At 40.4% G+C, this 13,490-nt stretch overlaps 1 protein-coding gene across 2 annotated transcripts in view; it reads right to left on the reverse strand.

Annotated features, from left to right (window-relative positions):
- ATXN7 (ataxin 7) overlaps positions 1-13,490 on the reverse strand; it is a 92,624-nt gene that overhangs the window by 48,743 nt on the left and 30,391 nt on the right. For both annotated transcript variants that reach the window (XM_083491516.1, XM_083491517.1), the window contains one exon: positions 12,090-12,158. In XM_083491516.1, coding sequence (XP_083347642.1) covers positions 12,090-12,158 — 69 coding nt within the window. The remainder of the gene's footprint in view (positions 1-12,089; positions 12,159-13,490) is intronic.

The raw sequence follows: 13,490 nt of genomic DNA on the forward strand, positions 1-13,490 counted from the left end.
ATTAGTAGATTTCCAATTAGGATTACTGCATATATCCTAAGGGCCACAGTAACAGAGGTCCATCAAGCCTGTGGATCTGTGTGCAACCACTGCTCTCCAACTCCAAATCTGGAGATAGAGACAGGCACTCTAGGGAGCTTTAGCACCCAAATGGACAGGCCCAGCCCCTTTCTCTTGACAGCTGAAAGTGAAGGCTTGGGCTTGTTTTGGTGTTGGCATGCAAGGTCCCATCACCTCCACCAAAAGAAGTCAGCCCCAGCTTCACCTTTCAGAGTGATGTTTGTTTTTAGCACTGGTCAGGCAAGTGCTCTTGAGCACCCCCAAAACTGAGTGTCAAAGTGTTTAGGAAACCTGTTGAAACTGCTGTCAATCAATTACATCTGCTAACTCCAGATAGACTTCTAAGATAATGCTGAAGAATTCTTCTCTATACCACAAAAGGTAGGAAGGAATCAACTTATATTCAAATGAACAACAAAACTATTCAGCTGGTTTACAGATTAATAATGTTACATAAACTGCTGCAATGCATTGCCTACTCTAGAATTCACATTATAAAAGGCTGAGTATTTCTACTCATATACTTTCAGGATTCCGATAAAACATTCAGAGTATTTGCCTGACCAATTGTCTCAGGAAGAGAAAGTATCCTACTGCAAATACGTCCAAGAAGACAACTGATCAATATGATAACACATGTATGACAAGTAACACAAGAATACCAAGACTTAAAAAAATTATGCAATATAAAAGCAAAAAATTATGCAATATAAAAGACAGCAGATCTCATGAGTTAGCATACATGCGCTATCATATTGATCATTTACCTTTCTGAAATTCAGAAGGCAATGCTGGTACAGAAGATTATACAAACATGAAATTTAAATGCATAAAAATTAGTTAAAATGAAATAAAACAGAATGCAGCAATTATATTAATCACTATGTTAAAGCCAGAACTAATGAGAAGCCACGTATCTAAAAGGAGAGTGTAGGGAGCTCTAGAATCTGTTGTGTGATATAGAAAATATTTCATACTATTTCTCCATAGAGAAAACCCACTTTTAGAAACGCATTGTTTCAAAACATTGATTAGTAACATGATAGATGAACCCAGTATGAGTTAAACTGAGCAGCTGGAATAGAGATAATTTGTTTGTTTGTTTGTTTGAACCAGGGGTGAGAACTCAGAGGCTTAGAGGAAGAGTGTGTCAGAAAGAAAATGAACTGATATTGCTATATATGTATCTGTGTGTGTGTAACTTTGTATCAATGTAACATTTTTAACTGTAACTGTATTTTTGTAATCTTTTGTTTAAGGAGAGAAAATGGGAGGTCTTTCCATCAGGCAAGAATTAATGCTTAGTGTTATGATGATTTCCAGCCACTGTTCTTCAAGCATGTAAAATCAGTAACTATTCAGTAATTAATTCAACCTCTCTCTTTCTCCCTCCTGCCTGGAGTGGAGTCCCTAAGACAGCTGGATGGAGTCTTGTAAGCCTCCTTCCAGTAACTCCTGCAACCAAGCTGGTGCCAAATGTACTGCTCTGCTTTCCCTAGGACTACATCAGTGTGGCTGAGAGGGGAGTCATGCCACCTGGGCAGCCCAGAACCTCCATACACACTGCCCAGGCTTGCACTCCCAGGGAAGTCACTTTGGTGCTCTTATTGCAGCAAAAAGAAGACTGGAGGCAGCAGTTACAAGTTGCCAGTCTCTGCAGCCACATCAGGTGCTGAGATTCTCCAGCAGTTTGACTTCACCCTGGAGGCACACTCCACTGTCTCCCAAGACAGCTGGATGCCAACATTAGCATGTGCTATTGAACTGACGTGTTTGAAACTTTTACAAGCATTCCAATCAAAATAATCTCCAATGGTTTCCAGTTTGGATCTGGCATATGCTAGAAGGCAATGTCTGCATGACAGTACATATATACCATGCAGTTTGGACCATACTGTTTACAAGCACTTTTGTCTTACGCCACAAGTTTTCAGCTCTGCACAAACTGTAGTGCAGCCTACAGGGTGTTTTTTCCTTCTAACAATAATGACTGCAGTCAAACTTGTCTGGCTAGTCCTATCAAGCTGTCACACAAGGCAACATTTCAGGTGCCTCTCATTTCAAAATTGTTTGCCAAGCCTTAGTCCTATGAACCTGGATACTTTGGGGCAGGTTCTTAAGGAGTCCCAGAAAGCATTCCTTATTATCTGCACGGTATCTATTTGTATCTATTATTTTATTTAATAACTTTATGTGTTCCCATTCAATATGCAACATGTTAAAATAATTTAAAGCCACACAAAATAGCAGGACTATACACAAATGATATTAGAAATGTGAACCATAGTCCACTATTAATACGCTATAGTTTAATAAAACATTGTTTAGCATTTTGTGTGAACCAGGCCATTATGGAAACCTACCTGTATGATTTGTTGTTAACATGTGATTTGTTGTTAACATTTTTAAATAATTTTTAAAATTAATTTTCAGTTTATACATCTCAAAATAAACATTTTACATAATACCTTGTAACAATTGACTCCCCCCTTCTCTTTTCATGCTTCATTTTACTTATCTATCATTCCTGCATATTTTACTATAGCCAATCTAATCATTTCTCCGTTTAACATCCTTCAAATATTTACCATACTGTTGAATTTATCTAAATGCTACCAGCAATTATATTCTAAATATTCCACTCCTCTTTGAATAAATATTCTTCTTGCTCTTTTATTCTATAGGTTAAACCTGCTGCTTCCACAAATTCTATCATCTTAAATTTCCAATCTTCCTTATCAGGGATCTCACTCACTTTCCATCTTTGCACTAGCAAAATTTGAGCTGCTGTGGTTGTGTACATAAATATTTTTTTCTCACAACTGGGAACTTCAGACTTAAGTATTCCTAACAAAAAGGCCTCAGGTTTTTTTGGGAATGTTGTTTTAAACATTTTAAAAACTCATTGTAGATCATTTCCTCATAGCCTTTAACCTTTTTAACCACATTGAGACCTCTGGGTATAGGGCGGTATATATGTACATATGGAAAAATGTTCCTTCTGTTTCTCTGCATTACCAGGACAGATCTGATCCAACTTTGTACATCTTGACCAACCTACTCACTGTTAAATGCCATCTATGCATCATTTTCATACAAGTCTCTTTTGAAGTATAACATGCAGTAAACTTCAAATCATTCCTCCAGAATTTCTCCCAGAGGTTTAGGTCTATGTTATGCCCTATATCTATTGCCCAGTGTGTCACTGAAGCTTTGACTAACTCATCTTTTGGTTCCCATTCTAATAAAAAGTTATACATTTTTGACAATTTATCCTTGTTCCATAATGATTCTCTTTCAAACTGTGAGCTTTGATCTGGAAACCCACTTTTTAAAAATCTAATTTAAACATTTCATATATTTGATGATACTATAACCAATGCGTAATTTGGCTCCTTACTTCTTCCATTGGTTTCAATCAAGGTTCACTCCCTGTAAATTCCAACAGATCTCTGTATGTAGCCCATTGTCTATCCATGTTAATTCTCTTGATTGTGAGTCTTTTCTACATTTATTTATAACCTGCCACTTCTCCAAACTTTTTAATTTCATCTAAAACCTTGGGAATGCTTACATTAGGTTGTACCACATTAGGTTCACATTAGGTTGTTAGGGCCACATCATCCACAAAAGCCTTTAATTTATAAGTTCTACACCATGGGTAGGCAAACTAAGGCCTGGGGGCTGAATCCGGCCCAATCGCCTTCTCAATCCGGCCTGCGGATGGTCCGGGAATCAGCATGTTTTTACATGAGTAGAATGTGTCCTTTTATTTAAAATGCATCTCTGGGTTATTTGTGGGGCATAGGAATTCGTTCTTCCTTTCTTTTTCAAAATATAGTCCGGCCCCCCACAAGATCTGAGGGACCGTGAAAAAGTTTGCTGACCCCTGTTCTACACCCTACGATTTCTTGTGATCACTGGGCTGCAATACATACATGAAAATCTAAAAGGACTTTCCCATTCACTTCAACGGACAGCTTTAGGTGAGAAGTGCTGGATCTCGTAATGAAAAGCAATGCCACTTGAGCAGGAATTCCTTGTGTTTCCCAGGTTTAAAATGTGGCTCTTGACTGTAGCATCAATATTACTACTGTACAAAAATAATCTGTACTGAAGGTGAAATACTTCAAGCCATTACCTGAATACTTTGACTGAAGACATGCTGTCACTACAGATTTAGATAGCATTATTTGCATCTATGCAGAATTCTTCCAGCATCCCAGCTGCTTCAGGTCACCATCTCTACCCTGCTCCCCACTGCCAATTGGACACTCTGTTCGTTCGTTCTTGTTCAAGGACTAAGCTTTGTTCTCGTTAATTTGTGACAAGCAAATCTAAGTAAGAGGCTCCACGCTTTGTGTTTAGATCAGATCCTTTTCTAAGAATTTCAAGTGCAAAGCAGAACAAAGTGACAGACTGGCATGCCTGTTAAAAAGGTCACATATAACCTTTGGACTGCTGGGTGCTCATAGAGTAGACAACTACTAGCAGTTTAATATGTGAACCCGAAACGTTGAAGAAAATTTCACCATCTGCATGCAGTTGGTAGATGCCAATATACAGCTGATTGACTTATTCTATGTTGGAGGGTGGGAATTGGTTTCTTCATGCTACTTGTTAGGCAATTAATTAAATAATCATAATCATCAAAAATTGCATTTGATAAACAGTATTTTGATAAGCAGCTCCTGACATGACAGCAAAGTTGTCCAGCAGGCTAGAGTGAGCTAGAGTGTCCTGGCAACTCCAAGAGTTCCAAGTCATGTTCCAACCTCTTAAAAACTATGAAAGCAATATGTTATCTTCTGGAATCAGAGCTTTATGAAGCCACTTCTTTTCCTCCTGCAAATGTGTTGATTGTGTTGAAAAATGATAGGAAAGCAGGGAAAAAAAGAATTCTGACCTAGAGGTTCCAAGGTCCAATTTTGTGTGCAGTGTTGCCAAACAGGGATCACTTATTGACACTTAACTATACATATATTTTGAAAATACATGTGAGTGTTTAGACCCTGCCTTTAATTCTTCACTTGCTGCTGCTATTTTAAGCAATCTCCCCTGAGAACCCTCAACTCTAATGAAAGAACGCAATACCTTGCAATGCTTGTGCCCCATGTTAGAGCAGCACTAAAATACACTGCCAACACTTTCTAGCTAAAGTGGAAAACATGCTTGCTGGAACCATCCTGTTTCTAATCAGAACGTGATTTCAAGGAAGGTAGTATTGACACAGCTGAAGACCTTTTACACATTTATCTTTTTAATGTAAAAAAATGTTGAAGGTAAGGCTGAAAATGTAAGAGAAAGATATATAATCTGTTATATCATTTAAATGAAAACTTACAAACCCACCAGCTGTTTGTACTGCACCAAGGGCCACATCAGCATGATTTTACTGAAAGGAAACATCTTTCCCCAGTTCAGAAAAATCTGTCAGATAAATCTGTTAAAACAGAAAGTGAAAGCTGCCAAAATCCTCCCTGCAGTAGCACCACAGGTAAAGCTGCAGCTTGATCTTATGCTGAACATCCATGTTTATGTTTACCAGAACATCCAAATTGGGCCACTGTAATTAGAGTGGGCGAGACCCAATCTAGTTTTGGCCAATAAAATAATATATTATCTGTACTGGTAAGCAAACAGTCTATCTTATGGGACAATGATGCTCTAAACGTCCAGCCAGAAAAATGATTCACTGTGCACCAATTTTAATTTCCCAATATTGTTTCTCATAAAAAGGAAACTGCAATATGTTTTTTATAAATTACAGAACTGTAACAATCTAGTCTCAAGATGCTCATAGCATGGTGAAAAAATCTAGTATTTAAGAATTGGTTCAAACTACTAAGGCACCAGGGATGCTAAAAAATAATAATCATATGGTGATATTAAGAATAGACAAAACACAAGTCACACAAGTCACCAAACTGCCAAAGGATTTTTAAAGAAGAAAAAAAGAAAAAGTTATGTCTACTACTTTTTTGTTTGCAGGTTGGTTCTCTCTCTCTCTCTCTCTTACTGTTCAATGATTTTTAAAAACCAAACTGGAAAATCATTTAGGAAAAAGCAAAGAAGGTAAAAAAAGGCTGGGAACTTTTGAGAGAATATGATTGCCATAATCAATGGGTATTCCAATACCACAAGAGAGAAACTAAACACCACAGGACATGAAAAATGTAAACAGATACTCCACAATTAAAATAAAGAAGTTCAAGTCTCCAAATTAGTTATAATCAAAGAAATGTAAGGTATAGTCCAGTTATGCTAGAAACTGACAAGGTGAAGCATAGATCAGGGCCTACTAATTTAACTTTGACATGAATTATAACAAACCATGAAAATCATAGTAATCAACCACCATGACAAGTCAATCTGCTTTCATTCTTTAGACAAAGTTAGCTGCAGCTGGTAAGGAGACCGCAGTGGACATGGGATACATCAGTTAGGATGACAACAAAGCTCTGCACAATATTTCCTCAGTAAAACTAGAGAAATTTGGCCAGCAAAAACTACAATAAATTCAAAATCATTAATAGTAGGCAAACTATTTTAAAGACACATTTAAACTCCTCTGAAAATTATTTAATTGTCTGAAGTGGAATCTGTTGTTAAAGCAATTATATGCATTAAAGCTTCTCATAAACCCAGTTTCCTACATGTACTGTAGCATCAGGGACAGTTCCCTGGCCAGAGCTCAGACATATGTACAAACTTCTGTAAAATTATATACCCAATGAACATGAGCACAATGAAGGACCCATTCATTCAAGCGAGCGGTCTTCCCACACACCACATGTGACTATGTACTCAATCATGAATGTATCAAATCCCCCTTTTAAAATCTTCTAAGCTAGTGGTCATCACCACATGTTGCAACAGACAATTCCACAAATTAATTGTTGTGTGAAGTAGTTCTCCCCCTTTGTCAATCCTAAATCACTAGTCATTTTTATTGGATATATACTAGTATTTTGAGGGGGATAAAAACATTCATATGATATGTAAGCTATGATCATTCCCCCTGCCACATTATTCAACTTTCTTCTAACCTAGAAAGCGCCATTCCCTAATAATTTTGGTTGCCCCTTTTTAGCAAATTTGTACATTTTAGCTGTACATTTATTTATTTTTGAAAAGCAATAAAATAACTGTGCACAGTACAGTGGTACCTCGGGTTACAGACGCTTCAGGTTAGACTCCGCTAACCCAGACATAGTACCTCGGGTTAAGAACTTTGCTTCAGGATGAGAACAGAAATTGTGCAGTGGTGGCACAGTGGGAGGCCCCATTAGCTAAAGTGGTGCTTCAGGTTAAGAACAGTTTCAGGTTAAGAATGGCTCTCCAGAACGAATTAAGTACTTAACCTGAGGTACCACTGTATTCCAAGTGTAGCCACATTACGATCCTGACAGTTTACTGCATGTAAACTGCAGTACTGCATGTATATTATTCAGGTAATCCTTACAACAACCCAGCAAGGCAGTTCAGTCCCCTGCACCTTGGGCATCATACTGCCTCTCCTGGTATGCCCCATGGAGGACCTTACGGTCTGCAAATAACAACACCCTGAAGATTCTGGGCCCCAGGGAGATTAGACTGGCCTCGACCAGAGCCAGGGCCTTTTCGGCCATGGCCCCAGCCTGGTGGAACGCTCTCTCACAAGAGACCAGGGCCCTGTGAGATTTGACATCCTTCCACAGGGTCTGCAAGACAGAGCTGTTCCGCCAGACCTTTGGTCAGGGTTCAGTCTGACTCTTTATATAACAATAAGCACAAAGCAGGTCTCCCAGCCCGCTCACAGGTCCTTATAATATCAGTGGAAACAGTCGGTCCTGGTGAGTATTAACCACTTTCAATTTTAGGATTGTCATTTGTCCAGTTTTAATTTTAATTTATTTGAATTAATTTTGGGATGCATTTTAATCAATTGATTGCTTGTTTTTATGCATATTGTATTATTCATATGATGTTAGCCGCTATGAGCCCGGCTCTGGCTGGGGAGGGCGGGGTATAAATTATTATTTATTATTATTATTATTATTATTATTATTATTAATCATGAAGCTGAGGTTGACAGGCAAGGACTTTCCTAAGACCACCTTGCAAATGTAGCAGAAATTAATTCTTAAGCAGTGAATACAACTCACACTCTTAGATTCCACACTAAACCAGGAATAAAATAACTAGGATGCTCACCCCGCTCTGGCAGCTCCCGGCAACCTAAACGTTAATATATTTCCCACAGGGCTCTGTATGTTTATGGGCAGCGATATGTCTCTTCTATATCCCAAGTAAGCCAAATGAAATTAATCACACAGTTAACACTCAATTCATTCCTAAAGAAAATGTTTAAGATAACTTTCATAAAAAACCAGAAGCCTTTTTTACTAGGTTTACTAGGGTTAACAGATGAAAAACCAAAAGATTTAAAAAGACTATTTATGTATTCGACAACAGAATGCTACTCGCCCAGAAGTGGAAGGAAGAGAAAGTTCCAACCAAAGAAGAGTGGATAACCAAAATGACGAACTATGCCGAAATGTAAAGATGACCGTGAAGATCAGGCACCAAGATGATAAAAAATTTAGTCAAGAGTGGAATAAAATTATAGAATATCTTAAAGACAGCTGTAGATACTTAAAAACGTTAGGATTGTGATAACACTTATAATGTAATATGATTTAAGGTTAAAAAAGGAGATAAAATGAATTAGAAAAATGTAATCACCATATTTTTCGCCCTATAGGACGCACTTTTCCCCCTCCAAAAATGAAGGGGAAATGTGTGTGCATCCTATGGGGCGAATGCAGGCTTTCGCTGAAGCCTGGAGAGCGAGAGGGGTCAGTGCGCACCGACCCCTCGCGCTCTCCAGGCTTCGCACACCTCTCCGCAAGCAGCGGGAGCCCAGCACTGGGCTCCCGCTGCTTGCGGAGACTTGCCTGCATGCTGAAGCCTGCGCGCGCTCAGCTCAGTGCGACCAGGCTTCGAGGACCTCTCTGCAAGCAGCAGGAGCGCTCCCGCTGCTTGCGGAGACTTGCCTGCATGCTGAAGCCTGCGCGCGCTCAGCTCAGTGCGACCAGGCTTCGAGGACCTCTCTGCAAGCAGCAGGAGCGCTCCCGCTGCTTGCGGAGACTTGCCTGCATGCTGAAGCCTGCGCACGCTGAGCTCAGCGCGTCCAGGCATCGCGCAGCTCTCCGCAAGCAGCGGGAGCGCTCCTGCTGCTTGCGGAGACTTGCCTGCATGCTGAAGCCTGCGCGCGCTCAGCTCAGCGCGTCCAGGCTTCGTGCACCTCTCAGCAAGCAGCGGGAGCGCTCCCACGGCTTGCAGAGAGCTGCCGGTTTGGGGGCTGGGGTCAGGGGAAGCTCAAGCTTCCCCCGCCCCAGCCCCACGCCGGGGGGAAAATAATAATTCCCCCCCTTTATTTCCCCCCCAAAAAACTAGGTGCGCCTTATGGGACGGTGCGTCCTATAGGGCGAAAAATACAGTAGATGCAAAAATAGGGAGAAATTGGAAACTGGAAGTGGGGGTTGGGGAAGTTTGAGGGCTCTAAGTAATCCCAGAAGTATAGAAATTGAAAATGATGTGAATGTATAAGAATATTGTTTTTAAAATTGGGGGGGGGGGCATTTTAAAAACACACACACACACAATTCATTCCAACACAAGTTCTGCAGAATCAAGGCCAGTGCCTTGACACAATGTGAGCACATACACAGGAACAATATATACACTTTTAAAAGTACGAATTGTGTCTGGATGGTAACTTTGAAATAATGCCAAATTTGGGGAGGCGTGGTTTAGAAGTTTTAGCAGCAATCTTGTTTCCCAGTCCTGAACAACCAAAGCTATTTTGTCACTCCACTGTGAAAACACAACAAAGCCACAGTATACCAATAGTTAGATTCTGTGCAAATTACATGGGTTTGTATTAACAACTGTTTTGTGCATACACAATTACTACTTAACACTGTAGAGCAGCTGCAGTAGTAGGCAACTTCCTTGTTTTAATATATTCTCAACTCTGAGGCCTCAGCTGTGCTGCTAGGGATGATGGGAGTTGTAGTCCAAAATATCTGGAGGACACCAGGCTGGTGCAAGCCCTTGTAGGTTTGCCAAGGAGCACCAGAGATTCAAAGGGCAAGAAGAAAAGCTTATGTAAAATGGAGGACTGTTGGTTCTTGGCTTCTTTCAAGTTGTCCATATATCCCCAATGATTACTATATTTACTTATTATTTTTAATTCATTAATATACAGTGGTACCTCAAGGTTAAGTACTTAATTCATTCCGGAGGTCCGTTCTTAATCTGAAACTGTTCTTAACCTGAAGCACCACTTTAGCTAATGGGGCCTCCTGCTACCGCCGTGCCGCCGGAGCACGATTTCTGTTCTCATCCTGAAGCAAAATTCTTAACCTGAGGTACTATTTCTGGGTTATTTCTGAGGTACTATTTCTGGGTTAGCAGAGTCTGTAACCTGAAGCGTATGTAACCCGAGGTACCACTGTACCCTCAGGGCAAGAAGGTTTTTGAGAATTCTTATAGACAGTTTGAGGAGGGAGAGGCCACCTTAGCTGGACCACTGGGAGCTAGATGATGGACAGTTCTCCAGTCTATTCTGTCTCCTCTCTCCCCAATATAGGTATGTTGTGGGTTGGAGAACCAATAGCACATGGACTAGCAATTTTTGTGCTGTTGATTTGAACACTGAATTAGTTCTCCAAGTACTGCTGCTGCACATCTCCCTCACCCCGATTCATTTAAGTGGCCTTGTATAGGTTCCAACTTGATTCTGTGAAGTTTTTTTTAGCTGAGATACGAGTTTTCTGATAGTTAAATCTAGCTTTATTGATCAAATACATATTTTCTATTTTTAAAAAATGAGAGTTCTTTTAAATTAGCACTCCTGACTAAGCGGTCCTTGCAAAGTAAAACATTTCTGAAACTAATCACAATTGCCCTTCCAGCATAACACACCACAGAATTACTTAACACATCCGAAAAATATTTTAGTACTCAAAATGTACTAACAACTGTAACCCTGATCAAAGTACTATGTGTGATCTCAAGATGGACAATTAAATCTGGAACAAGCAAAAGAGGTATTACTACTGTTGTGATGGACATTAATTACCCTTATGGAGACCTGATTTGCATTCAATGCGGAGCCAAACCATAGCTTAACAACAAGCAAGCATGCAGGTTCTCAGAGAGAATATTGCGGCCACTTTGCTCCTGCTCCAATCCTGTTTGTACCATGCTCCTGTAAAGTTAAGCTACAGTTTGGCTTTGTGTTATAACTGAACCAAGACTCATGGTTTATTTTGCTCCTGACAAAACATGAGCTACAGCCAAAGTTTGTTCTATGGTTTACTGCTCATGGTTAAATCTGCTCCCACGCCAAAGCCCAGGTTCAGGTATAACACTAAGCCGAACTGCAACTTGGCTGATAGCAGCATAGTAGTATCAGGCCTAGAAGGGGAACAAAGCAGCCACACTCTTTTCCCTGGGAGCCCACACATCTGCTTGTTCATACTAAGACACATTACACTGGCTTAGTGTTACGTGTGAACTCTAGGCCATAAACTGGGTAAATGCACGTACTGGCCTCAACGAAGAGGTAAAATTTCTAATAATACCCTCAACAATCATGCCCTAGAAAAATCAGTCCTGAAACTGACCAGAGGGGAAGTGACCCTGGACTTAAGTATATCCTAAGTGATATCCTAATATCCTAAATGATATTAATGACTTAGTGAGAGATGCAAGCATTGCTAAACTGATGGGAAACAGAGACCATGTTATCAAATTCAACACATATGCATCAGTAAAACAGCCAATAAATAAAGGGAAAATATGATAATGGTTTTAGACAAAAACTAGCCACTGGATCAAGCTTACAAGAACCTCAAAATATTAATTTCAGGTTTAATACAGATTTGGCTTGCAAACATAGGCCTTTGCAAGACCCTACATCTGCCCATTTCACTGACCAGTCTATGAATGGAAAGACCTTTTCACGTCAGACTCACCTTCTCTACAGAGTCGCATCGCTTCTCGGTTTTTCCCATATTCCTTGAAATTTTCTTCCAAGGTTGCTCCTATGTGTCAAACAAAAATAAGAACTTCAGTTTAAGGAGTCCTTGTGGAATGGTGACTATGGAGAAATGACATGCTAGACACTGTTTTTGCCAATGTTAATACGAAACATTTGTTCCAAGGATAGCTATAAAATATATTTGCTGCAAAAGTATACAACACATCCTTTCCCCTCATCTCACATAAGCAAGGTAGCTAGAAAGGGGTGAATTCATTAGATAGACAAAACAGAAGGTAGAAAAAACAGCTCCAATCACAGACACCTACTTAAACATAGTACATACAGTAGCACCTCAGTTTAAGAACAACCCTATTTACAAACTATTCAGTATACGAACTCCGCAAAACTGGAAGTAGTGTTCCAGTTAGCGAACTTTACCTTCGTCTACGAATGGAAGCCGAATGGTGGAAGGGCACCTGCAGCGGGAGGCCTCATTAGGGAAAGCGAACCTCGGTTTAAGAACGGACTTCCGGAACGGATTAAGTTCGTAAACCAAGATACCGCCGTACTTAACTTCTCACCGTCAGATATAAGTCACCATTGCAGCAAGTCCCTAAACATAAAAGCTGAATGCACTACAACCTCAAAAGATCCATACATATCATTTGATAGATGGGTTGCATGCACCTGTAAATACTTTTATTTGGAAACACTTCCCATGTGACCATTTTTATTCACAGGCAGACGATGTAAGTCAGTCCCCCAAATACCTTATTAGTCATGGGAATGACTTGTAGGAACACACAAGTGAGCACATATTGTAAGATGTAAAAAAGCAAAAAGCACATCGATTAGCAAGCCATGTACAGTTATTATATTAAACAACTTTAAATATTCAGAATAATGCCTTCCTAACAGAGAGTGGTAAACACATTAAAGTCTTTTGCTTGATGTGGCTTTTGTGTTCCAGCTCAAAGCACCTGTAAACAAAAACTGCAACGTAGGAATGGCCCTAGCAGAGACAAAATACCTGGAAGCATGCAGCTGCTCTCTTGGTTACTCAGGTAAATGAGAAGCAGAACATACCCTAAATCTGCTCTCAGTTGAGGAAGCATACCTATACCTAAGGATTGGAGAGCAGCCTGTCACAGGCACACTAAGGATTACCCACATGCAGATAAACCTCGGAGAGCGGCAGGGTGGAGTTGGCTCCGGGTGAAACCTGGCTCTTCCTGGCCAATCACCGCAACTCCCCACCTATCTCCGAGCCTGGGACAGATTCCGGGGACAAGAGGAAGGCTGGAGCGCCTCCCCCGCAGGCGACCAGCTGGGTTAACCCCTTGGCTGCCGGGCCGGACCCCTCTCCTGTCCTTCCCTCCCCCATCCACCTCTC

Source organism: Podarcis liolepis, assembly GCF_965112155.1.
Source record: "Podarcis liolepis genome assembly, chromosome: 2".
NCBI lineage: Eukaryota > Metazoa > Chordata > Lepidosauria > Squamata > Lacertidae > Podarcis > Podarcis liolepis.